This window comes from Brachionichthys hirsutus, unplaced genomic scaffold (genome assembly GCF_040956055.1).
Source record: "Brachionichthys hirsutus isolate HB-005 unplaced genomic scaffold, CSIRO-AGI_Bhir_v1 contig_1061, whole genome shotgun sequence".
Classification (NCBI taxonomy): Eukaryota; Metazoa; Chordata; class Actinopteri; order Lophiiformes; family Brachionichthyidae; genus Brachionichthys; species Brachionichthys hirsutus.
In genome coordinates, this window is record NW_027180458.1 from 1 (window position 1) to 12,393 (window position 12,393).

The 12,393-nt window shown below is 41.2% G+C and overlaps 1 protein-coding gene across 1 annotated transcript in view; it reads right to left on the minus strand.

Annotated features, from left to right (window-relative positions):
• Positions 1-2,926: 2,926 nt before the first annotated feature.
• The window catches only part of LOC137915050 (plectin-like), a 35,259-nt gene continuing 25,792 nt past the window's right edge, over positions 2,927-12,393 (minus strand). Inside the window, exons 32-34 of the mRNA XM_068758533.1 lie at positions 4,025-11,098; positions 3,754-3,870; positions 2,927-3,585 (exon numbers count right to left, since the gene is read on the minus strand). Coding sequence (XP_068614634.1) covers positions 4,898-11,098 — 6,201 coding nt within the window. The 3' untranslated portion in view covers positions 2,927-3,585; positions 3,754-3,870; positions 4,025-4,897. The remainder of the gene's footprint in view (positions 3,586-3,753; positions 3,871-4,024; positions 11,099-12,393) is intronic.

Below are 12,393 nucleotides of genomic sequence, written 5' to 3' on the forward strand. Positions count from 1 at the left end.
GAATTTGGAAAAACAATATTGTGCTAAAGAATAAAAACAGTTCCAAGTAAAATGAAAAGTGAAAGAAAAAGAAAAACATGTTTTCAGCTTGCCCTGCTCAACAAGGTTAAACATAAAAATGCATGCGTGGATGAGGTAGAACACAACTCATTGTCTTCAGTCAATTTGACCAAAACTTGGCATTGGCAGAGCATATGCACATACCAGCCAAGGCAAGAAGCATTTTCGAAGAAAGAAAAGGAAGAAAGAACTCTTTATTCATCATATATATATGTCGCACACAATTAAATGTTATTTTTCACCCGACTTTGGGACCCTCTGACAATCAACTAACACACATTAATATATATAGGGGCCTTGTGGCATGCAGAGAGGGCGTGGATGAGGGGTGCCGCCATGGTCAGCATGCCTGGAGTCGATGAGGGGGAGTCGGTGCCTTTCTCAAGGGCAACTTTTTCCACATCACCTCATCAGGAGCTACTGAGGTCTTCATGGGATTTTATTTAGCCAGACAATGGTCATATGATGGTTGCATAGGAGTGACTCTTCACAAGTTCACCATTTCGTTTCAAACGATAATAACAATCAACCACTTCCTTGTGATTTTTTTTCTTGGCTTTTAATTTTGTAGTACTTTTGTAGTATTCATTCAATGACACAAACTAATGTGAGAGAAGCAGAATGCGCCCTTCACACAGCAAGAGTGCTTAATCCAAGACCAGGACTCCGAGTAATAAATATGAGATATAGAATATATAATGACAACAGATCTAAGCCTGATTATATCAATTTAAGAATGGAGAAAAACATCCTGGCATCACATCAGTTAGATGAGACATGGCAAAGGAAAGGAAGAGCGACCACAGAAGGAAGACAGACAGCAAATCCAACTAACCCTGGGGTCCAGAGGGGGCAGCCTCATTTCCATGATCTTCAGCCATTGTCCCAAAGCTCGGATGTGACCCCTAAACTCACACTGCCACTGACTCAGGTCCTCCGCGTCCCTCCTAAAACAGATAGCAGGCACAATGCGAAGTCTAAGAAGTTATACTGACTTTGAAATCATTTGTTTGCTTGTTTATCTTCATCATGTTTTACTTGTCTCATTTCTGAGAGAACACAATTTCAGAAAATAAAAATAAAATAAAAAAAGTAACCACTAAACAATTATTGAATAATACAAAATAAAATGTATTACATTATCAGCCATACTCCTACGGTTTTCCAGTATCATTGCAATCCATCTTATTAATTTGTTTGTTACTGAAATTGTTTTGCACATCTTCTAGATGTTGTTTGTTTCATATCATAAGAATAAACTGCTGTTATTTGTATTCAGGCTGATGCAATGCAATGTGAAACTAGAAAAGCACTCAGAGAGCGCAGACCTCCGCCAAGCAGCTCATTCCCCTAATAATTAGATTAGCATCTTCCCCAAGGTGATTCTAGATCATCAATCAAAAGGTTCTAAATTGTTCTTGGTATCTTTATACACCATCCATAAAAAGTAAAAGTGAATCAGAGTTTATGTGTATTTTTAACGGATTTTTTAATCCTTAAATGAGGTTTTCAATGTAAAAATTAAATATTTTTTCCTGACGTCATTCTGGATCCAATCCAGATGTAATTGGATGGTGAGATAGAGATCTCCACCCTACATGACGGTGTCAAATTCCATAAACATTGGTCAATAATCAACAGAGATATTGCAGAAAACATTTTGACGCTCCATTGACTACAATGTTGCTGAAAATTTCAAACGGATCCATGATCTAGGATCTCTTCTGGGCTTGAGCCTTTTTTAGCTTATTTTGGTCAAACAAATTCCACTAGAATTTGAACATTTGCTCAAAAAACTGAGCCCTCATAACCTTTTATCAATATTTTGTGTTGCAGGTAACTTGCAGGGCTACATGCTTTATGATCAGCTAATCCAGGACAGAAGTCATCTATGTCTGATGTATTGTCTGTGTTGACAATGAAGGACTTGTCAACACATACCGATATCTCTGCTCCTTGAACATGGCTGGCGGTGATCCAAGCAAAGCACTTCCTGCATCCTGCAAGAGACCATGTGGAAAAAAAAATACAAAATGAACCCTGCACCTAATCTGTGGTTGACCTTTATAGCATACCAGCTATTTGAGCTGACTGTCTTCATTTCAGTAATCCTTAACCTATGTGGGATATTAAGAGTACCCCCCCACCACCACCCACTACTCCCTTTGTTCTTACCTCCCTGCCTCCACCTTCGGATAAAGTGAGACCTGAGAGGGAAAGGGTCGGATCAGAGTAGTCTAGGGAGTGGAGGGAAGAATTCTGGGAGATGAAGGCCCCATTCTTTCTCTTGGCTGGCTCCACAATCAAACCCAGTGGCTAATGTTGGCACACATTAGCAAAAATATGTACATCTGGTATGAAGGGATTCATTGTCCAGGTTATGTACGGGTTCGTCATTTAAATTATGGTTTGGGGTCTTTCACCCACCCTTTCTTGGGAACTTACACTGATATGAGTTGGGGTTATCGTTTAATGATCTCCTTTGCAATCATTAAATTAAACATAGACCTCAGCAGTTAATTAAAAGAGGATCACTTGTAGAGGGAGCGTTGGCCTGTTTCCCTGATCCACTCGATTGCTGGCGATGTACATTCATCCAATACTGCCCTCATGTGGTCAACTGCAATTTCCAGAAACTATTGATATTTCCATAATTATAATATTACCATTGCCATTATACATCTTGTGTGCCCAAAACTGTTGTACTTTAACAACAAGGGCTGTGAAAGAGATATAGGCTTGTGCATTTCTTCATTTCTGACTTTTTCCCCAATCACATTGGTCTTTGGATGTGCCATAGTTTAATACAGGCAGCATTGAAAAACAAAGTTGCAGAAGCATTATGATATACAAAGGACAACATAAGGTCTCTTTAAAGCATATTTATTTACATTAGTGTTATTTTTGAATTTACAGATTCCACTCACCATTCCATTCAAAGCCAAATCTGCCCCATAAGCAAGACAAAGCAGTACATTTCTATAATGCCAAAATTAAAATCAGCAGTTACATCTGCGGTTGTTTTGTTTTTTTCAAAACATCTTTGCAAAGCTATTAAAACATGCAAGGAATATTCAAAATATATCAAGAACATGATGCAAACACACTTTGATGATATGTAATAGAAATGCTTGATGTGGAAACAAAAGTACAGTACAAGCAAAAATAAAGAGTGAAGCTATCTTTGAATTTGCAAAAGAAATCTGTGACAAACTGTCAACTGAAACATTTTAATTTGACATAATACATACATTCATGCAATGTGGTGCCATATCAAATATGACATTTCTCCAGACGTATCTTTGGTCAGCCTACATTTACAGAGATGCAAAGATTGACTCAGTGGACTTAAGAATATCTAATTCAAGGTATGCTGTTTATAATTCAAATTATAAGGAGATGAAAAGGGGTCATCAATGAAGAGTGTTCATAGAAAGGCATCCTGAGATGATGTCAAGCTAACTCAGCCACAGTTTTCTTCAAATGTAATTCACAATGGAGGAAATGACAGACTCAATGGCAGATCTAGAAGCAAAAGAAAATGAAGATGAATGGAAATTAAAATAAACCAGAACATGGTGCAAAGAAAAAAAAAAGTAATTTAAATAAAATTGCAAAAAAATAATGGTAAGCCTTGCTTTTATCTATTGCAAAAAACAACAACATATTTCCAAAAAGACATCAGTACCATACCTGAGCATCAGCGTGAAGTGAAAAAGGACTGACAGATCCAACCAAACTGAAGGGTTTGTCGACATTGCCCATCTGCACATCGGCGGCCATACATTGGAATCTGATGGACTGAGACAGCTGTTAAAAACAAAAAGGATGAAAGATTGCATAAAGATGTTAGTGTGTGATAGAGAAAATAAATGGAACAATCTAGGCTGTCAGACAAGATCAAAATCAACATGTAAAACAAACAAAAGGAACAAAAAGGGAGGGAAAAAATATTTCAACTTACAAGAAGCAAAATAAGAGGCGGCAGGTCTGTATGGAACAGCGGGAGCATGTCTGACATCATCTTGGGATTTACCAGGAACACTTGTCTGATGGTGCATATCAGTAATCCAGAACTTGGAGTATGTAAAACTTGGTGTAATTAGGGCAAAATATGCAAAAGTCCACTGAATAGATAAAGGCATACGTACATTGTTGGGCAATATATGAAACTGGTTTCCAAAAATATTTGCATCGTTTTAGCTCTGGAACTTTTTTCTCTTGTGCTTTATTCTGGAGTGTTTAGTACAGTATCTTTACTGGCTACATCATTTAGTCAGGCAACAACCGTGGTGAAAATCTTAACATGAAATCAGTCCATTCTCTCTACGAACAATCAGAGATTTGAAGGCATCTATGTATTACAATTTGTGGAAAAACAATCAAGTTGACATAAAGCCACTGTTGGAAACAATAAAAAATAGACAGATATTCTTGACTTTCAAAAAGGAATACTGGAAAAAATAATTTTGTTTGACATACACGTAGCATATATTAGTTTCAGAAAGCACAGTTTTAAACAGATAAAATTGACAAATATAAAGTCACTTGAAAATAGCATAAATTCAATTGCTTTTTGCTTTGAAAAATATAAAGTGACTTTAGAAAGAAAATTCATGTCTAATCTAGCAATGGTTGGTTATGTCTCCAAAAAATGAGCCACATGTGTAGATATTTGTGGCTACAAAACAGAAATGAGATTTATCGATGTGACTACATGCATGGCAGAATAAATAAATTACATTTTGCTTGTTAATACAACTCTTCTTATTCCTGTGAGAAACCCGTTAGTAGTACTGGTTCTGAGGAACACGTTGTGAGGAACAGAACTAAGCAATTAGAATCTGCGGACATAGCTAGTTGACGAAGATGTGAAGGAGGAGGATGAGACATTTGTGCTGAAGCCAGAACCAGCATCGATGCTGCCTCTCCTGGAGCCTGTTCGGGAGCCGGTCCTTGACCCGGAGCGGGAGCCATAGGCTGATCCAGGTCCACTGACATTGTAGGGACTGTAGAGGCCTTTGGTGGATTGTGAGGAGGCCTCCAGCAGCCTGAGGCCAGATTCCTCCTCGACCATGCTTTTATCCATGGCATTTTTGAAGGAGATTTTAAGTTTGGTTTTGGGACAAGTTAGATATTTAGAATAAGAACCAGTGTCCCGTAGTTTCTGGGCTGTTCTTGCGTCGATTGTGCCTTTCCCGATGGATTCATCTAGAGGCACTCTGCCCTCAACATCAGGCTCAATAAGCCCACCTGTCAAATACTGGACCTCGAGGAAACGCTGCCCAGCCTCATAATACAACCAGCCCTTCTTCAGAGCCTGGGAAGCAGACATCTTTTCTTTAGTTCTGGGGTCTTCAAATCCTTTGAATGCTTTCTGAGCCAGGCTGAGGCGATCAACCATAATTTTATCCACCAGGCCTTTTTCGGTCGCATCACTGACTGAAAATCTTTCCCCAGTCGAGGGGTCAATGATTCCTCCTGTGCAGGCTTGGGCCTCCAGTAATCTCTGGCCTGTGATGTTGTCCACAAGGCTTCTGTGTATGGCCTCTGTGATGGACACCTTCTCTAGTGTGTCTGTGTCCAGGATTCCAGCTATGGGAACTGTCTCCTCTGTGGGGTCGTTCCATATTACTGCTGGTGCCTTAATTGAGGGTATGGGGCTCATAGGAGAGGAGTAAGTGGAGCCAGTGGAGGAACCAAAGGAGGATGAGCGAGAGCGACCGCCTCCCACATTTCCAGACAGCATGTCAGCAAATTCTGTGATGGACAAGTTTCCAGATCGGTATGTATCAAGAGCCTTCTGGTCAATGAAACCACGCGAAAGAGCATCATCAACATCATACTGTCTCCCTGACCTCCTGTCAATGATAACAGATTTGACACCGCCATCAGAGGAGGTCATTGTGATCTCTTCCCATTCACACTCCTGATCAGCAAGCTCCAGGTAGGTTTGTTGGTCGATGAGCCCCTTCCTGTACGCTTCATACACGCTCATTTCTTTGCCCGTCTCTGGGTCTACAATGACAACTCTGCGTTTACGAACTGAGGATTTCGAGGAGGTCTTCCTTTCTTGCTTCTTGTCTTTCAGCAGCAGGAGAACCAGGCCAGTGTCTGGGTCAGTGATGCATCGCTCCATAAGCTGGAGGTAGGTCAAGTTTTCCTCAGTATTGGGATCAAAGAACCCTTTGGTATCATCAGATGGATCGGTCAGGATTTCATTCATTTCCTCGTCAAAGAATCCTCGTTTGTAGGCCACCTCTACTGGCAGACGATGACTTTCCTCAGGGTCTATAATTCCACCAGTGGCAATTTGGGCTTCCAGTAGACGGATACCATGATCTTTCAGGATTAGCCCTTTTTTCATGGCCTGGAAAAGGGAGATCGTTTTGCCTGAGTAAGGATCTCTATAGCCTGTTACTGCACGCTCAGCAGAGAGGAGCTTGTCTTTGAATTCATGTCCAACAATTCCCATTTTCACTGATTCATTCACTGTTAGTTTGAGGTTTTTGATTGGATCAATGACGTACCCTGTGGCTGCTTGGGCCTCAAGGAGTTCAAATGCAGTGCCTGGTCTTATCATGGCTTTCTTCATGGCTTGGTAAATTGATAGACGCTCTTTTGTATATTCTAAGAACACACCAGCAATACAGCTTGTTCCCTCAAGATACCTTGATAGTCTATTGCTCACCTCTTCCACTGAAACGACACCTTCATTCAGTTCGGTGACCGTCTGCTGGTCAATAATTTGTGAGCGGAGCAGCTCCTCCATTGTGATCCGCTTCCTCAGACCCTTAAACATCAGCCTCTTGTCTCCAAGGGCGAGCAGGCGTAATCCACCATCTACTTTGCATCTCTTCAGCAGCTGTGCGTATGACAGGTTCTCTTCAGTGACAGGGTCAACGAAACCTGTAACCCTGTCTGTCAGTTTTTCGTTGGTTTCCTTGTTAATATAGCCTCTCTGCATGGCAATATCAGCTGGCAGGTGGAATTGGAACTCAGGATCAATAATACCACCGGTGGCAGTTTGTGCTTCTAGCATTTTCAGAGCATAATCCTCGGGAACAAGGTCCTTTTTCATGGCCTGGAAAAGAGATATTATTTTCCCACTATATGGATCTTTGTATCCCGTGACCGCTCTCTCAGCTGAAAGAAGTTTGTCATGAATCTCAGGGCCGACGACTCCCTTACGAACAGCCTCGTCAACCGTGAGTGTTTCATTGTGAATTGGATCAACAATGAATCCTGTAGCAGCTTGGACCTCAAGGAGGGTGAGTGCTACCTCTGGTGTAAGAAAACCTCTCTTCATTCCTTGATATATGCTCAACTTAGAGCTCGAATCAGTTGTGACTCCAGCAACACAGCCTGTGCCGTAAAGATACTGCTTGACACTGGTAATTTCCATAACGTCACGGATATCCCTCTTGCCTTCTTTGAGAAGATTGTATGTTTCTAAGTCTATGATGCGGGCATTGTAGAGCTCCTCAATGGTTATCGTCCTTCTTATAGTCTTATATGACAGGGGACTCTCATTTCTGATGACTTCTCTCTGCTCCATTATCTCAATAATAATGATGATCATCCGCTCTTTAGTGATTGTACCGGCGCGATACTCATCAATGAGCTTTTGCCTTTCCTGTTCAGGGAGTAGATTAGAATTCACAATATCCCAGAGATTCACTGGTTGATCAGCAAGACCTTCAATTGGAATGTTGATCTGGGTATTGGTGAGGTCACTCTGGGTTTGTTCCTCAGTATAGAGGTACGTCTTCTCCACGACAATTGGAGACTGAGGCTTGGAGAGCGGGAGGACGTGAAGGCCCGTTTCTGGATCCGTTTGACACTTGCCTTTAAGCTGCCTGTAGGTAACATTCTCGTCAGTTTCTGGATCTGAGAAAGCCTTATTTTCATTAGACGGCTCAAACAGAGTTTTGGCAATTTCCTTGCTAAAAATGTTCTTCTGACAAGCCACATCTGTCGGGACACGGTGGCTGTTCACAGGGTCAATGATTCCTCCGCTAACCATCTGTGCTTCTAGCAGCGGCATTGCATGCTCTGCCAATATTAGATCTTTTTGCATTGCTTCGAAGAGGGAGACCTTGTTACCCGTGAATGGATCTTTATAGCCAGTGACAGCTTTTTCCGCAGACAGAAGCTTTTCATGTAGTTCCGGACCAACAAGTCCCGACTTCACTGCCTCATCCACTGTCGAACACTGATTCCTCACTGGGTCAACGATGAACCCAGTGGCAGCTTGTGCCTCAAGGAGTGAAAGACCTGTGTTATGTCTGAGGAGCTTTTTCTTCATTGCCTGATAAATTCCCATTTTCTCTTTTGTTGGTACCAAGTAGATGCCGGCAATGCAATCGGAGCCCTGAAGGTACTTATTAACATCGGGATTCTCACTGACATTTTTAGGCGTGGTTTTCCCTTGTTGAAGGAGGTGAAAGGTTGGTTCATCAATAATGTTGGACTCGTACAGAGAACTTGCTGGGACAGGAGCTCTGAGTCCCTTGAAGCACGACTGCTCTCGTTTCTTGGTCTCTTTCTCATTTACAATTGTGATAACAACCTTGATTATCTTCTCAATTGTAACCTTTCCTGACCTAAACTGTCTGAGCAGGTCAAGCCTTTGTTCCTCTGTAAGATAGTCAGAGTTGATGATCTCCCAGATGGTCATCTTCCGGCCCTTGAATGGTCCAGAATCCATGTCCACAGTTGCATGAGACATCGCCTCTTTTGTCTGGACTTCAGTAATTGTTTGCTTCTCTTTTTCATTGATCGCTTCATCAGAAAGTGGCAGAAGAGGGAGACCAGTGTTCTTGTCAGTCACACATCTATTGAAGAGCTCCAAGTATGTGACATTTTCCCTTGTGTTGGGGTCAAAGAAGCATTTATCTTCATCAGCGGGGCTGCTGAGAACTTGTTGCATTTCATCATCAAAGTAGTTTCTCTTGCAGGCCACATCGTGAGGAATGCGATGGCTGTTAACGGGATCAATGATGCCGCCCGTAGCCATTTGGGCGTCAAGCAGTCTGATGCCTTGCTCTTTAGGTATGAGATCTTTTTTCATTGCCTGGAACAAAGATACAGTCTTTCCAGTGTAAGGATCTTTGTAACCCGTAACAGCACGCTCTGCAGACAGAAGTTTCTCATGCAGCTCAGGACCAATGACACCTGATTTGACGGCTTCATCCACAGTGTACTTCTCATTATGAATGGGGTCAATGACATAGCCTGTTCCTGCTTGGGCTTCAAGCATATTGAAACAAGGCCCTGCCATCATCACGTCTTTCTTCATAGCTTGATAAAAGGACATGGTCTCTTTAGATGAATCAATAAATGCACCTGCAATACAGCTTGTACCCTTCAGTGCTTTGCGGACAGGTTCCATTTCAGACACCTCTTTGACCGTCTTATTGCCCTTGTGCAATTTATTATACAGGCCTTTGTCAATGATTTTAGATTCCAAGAGCTCAGTGGCTGGAACAGGTGCTCTCAGACCTTCAAAAGTGATTTCATTTTTCTTCTCCTTCTCCTCTGCCACGGTAATCACAATCTTAATAATCTTTTCAATTGTGATTTTGCCCGTCTTATATTGGCGGAGAAGATCTTTCTTCTGATCTTCGGAGAAGTATTCAGAGTTAATTATTTCCCAAATGGTGACAGTTTTCCCCTTGAATCTTCCAAATGGAACAGACACAGTTGTTTTGTCGAACATATCCTTCGTCTCTTCCTCTGTGAATATACTTGAGCACTGAGCAGCTTTTTCTGTGATTGGCAGGAGCAGCATGTTGGTGTCAAGGTCAGTCTTGCATCTTTGCATTAGTTCAGAATACGTCAATGGTTCTTGAGTGCTGGGATCGAAGTATCCCTTTGTGTCATCTGAGGTGCTTTCCATAATCTTGTTCATTTCAGCATTATATTGTCCCTGTTTACATGCTATTTCATTGGGGATACGGTGACTATTGATTGGGTCAATGATGCCACCAGTTGCCTGCTGAGCCTCAAGGACTCTGATGGCATGATCGGGTTCTATCAGACCCTTTTTCATAGCCTCAAAGACAGAGATCTTCCCACCAGTGTATGGATCTTTGTACCCACTAACGGCTCGCTCCGCTGAAAGCAGCTTGTTATGTAATTCAGGGCCAATCAGACCTTCCCTGACAGCCTCATTAACGTTAAGTTTCTGATTTTTAATAGGGTCTAAAATGCAGCCTGTGGCTGCCTGGGCTTCAAGAAGTATCAATGCTGTGCCTGGTGTAACCTTTTTCTGTTTAGATGCTTGATAGATTGACATCTTCTCATTAGAGGGGGTCAAAACTCCAGCTATGCCGTTACTTCCTTTAAGAATGCCTTTCAGACGGTCAGTGTCACCCAGTTCTTGCACAGTGGTTTCCCCACTTTTCAAGTTTTCAAAATCCTTCTCGGGTAAAAGACCAATGTCATGAAGTCTGCTTGCAGGTACCTTATCACGGATGCCTTCAAACATCAGCAGATCTGGCATCTTTGCTGTACTGTCTACCACATCCCCAGCATTTTGGCCATTGAAAACAGCCTTCGTTGTCTCAGCCATTGTTACGTGGATGCTCTCTTCAACTGGCACTTTATCAGTCTGAACGTTGGGTTCTCTTGCTGGCTGATCTTTCTGCGCTTCTTCAAGCTGTTGAAGCTTCTCGCGCAATTTCTGGTTCTCTTCTGCAAGAATGGCTTCCTGCTCTATTCTCTTCTTCTCCAGTTCATTCATTGCTTTTTGCTTGCTTTGCATCTCTTCCTCAGCAACTTTTTGCTTGTTGAGGGCTGCATCCATGGTAGCCTGAAGTCTCTTCTTCTCATCATCCATCTGTTGCCTCTGATGTTCCTGTTCGTCTTTGAGCGCCTTGGCCTTCTTGGCTTCCTCTTCAAACTGGCTCTCCAGCCTCCTTTTCTCCTCTTCGATAAGCTTCTCCTTCTTCAGCAGCATCTCCTTTTCTGTCAGGAATGTCTGCTGAAGCATGAACTTCTCATGTTCGATTTGTTTCTGATGTGCATCAACAATCTGATTAGGAAAAAGAAAAAAATATTAGATACAATAGGTTTGTATTTGGAGATCATATGCTTAATATTGTCAAAAAATACTTGTGTTTTTTTACAATGCACTCTGCTGTACCAAACTGTAGATTTCAAAGCTAGAAATAGCGCACTATGCTAAACATCCAAGTGTTGGTATTTGTTTTACAGTATACTTATGAAATAAATGTGATCTTTTCAATTCTTATTTTCTTAAGACTCACAAAACTGCCATGAGAAAGATGTTAAGCAACAAATAAGACAATAAATTGTCTTACTTTCATCCAGAATTCAACATACATTTTGTTAATGTGAATAGGATCCTGCATGAGCCAATTTGCATTGTATATCTGCATTTCCCACAACGTACCATCACCATTAACTCATACCCATCATACACTGTGCGTCAGATATATATATCCAAGTAAACATAGGAATAGTGGCACTCCAACAATCTTTGTTTAGCTCTACATTTATTTATCGAGGCTCTTTCGGCAATTTTATCAGCGCATAATCAACAACCAACATGATTGATGAATCAACCTCTCCGATGAAACAAAATTACGCAGACACTTTAGAGTTTGTCTCAATTTTGTAGAAAAACAAATTAAATGCAATGATAAAATATATCCACCTGCATAAGGGAGGTACTGACAAGAACACTACAATAAAAATTGAAAAATGAGATGAGCCCTTGATCGTCTCATCTACAGCCATTTTATCCGTCTTGCAGGCCACGGGTGTTGCTGAAGCATATCCCAGCTGGCTAGAAGCAGGGGGGTACACCCTGGACGTGTTACCAGCACATCACAGGGGCCCACATAGACTCAGAGCTATGGACAATTTGGAGTGATCAATTCACCTAAATTTCATGTTTCACAATTATTGTTTTGCTAATTTCATAAAAAATAGTAAAACTTGTAGAAAAGATTACTGTATCATCCCAGTAGAGGAGGAAGCATAAATCATGTGTGAATTCTAGTTCAAGGATAAAGAGGAAAATAATTATATCAAAATAACAAAGAATATCCACTATCATTGTTGAGTAGAAATTACAAACTCTTAAAAGGTAATCTTGAACGAGATAAGAATCAGACTGTATAAATACTCTTTTCAGTACTTATAAAACAATATAAAAAGGAAATAAATCCTAAATGCAGTGTTCAACAGGCATATAAGATAAGCCTACCCTTTTATAAGAAAAATCTATGAGAAAAATTGTCATTGAGACCACTTGGCTTTCTTTTATTACCTCCGCCAAGGAGGTTGTGTTTTTTCTGGCAT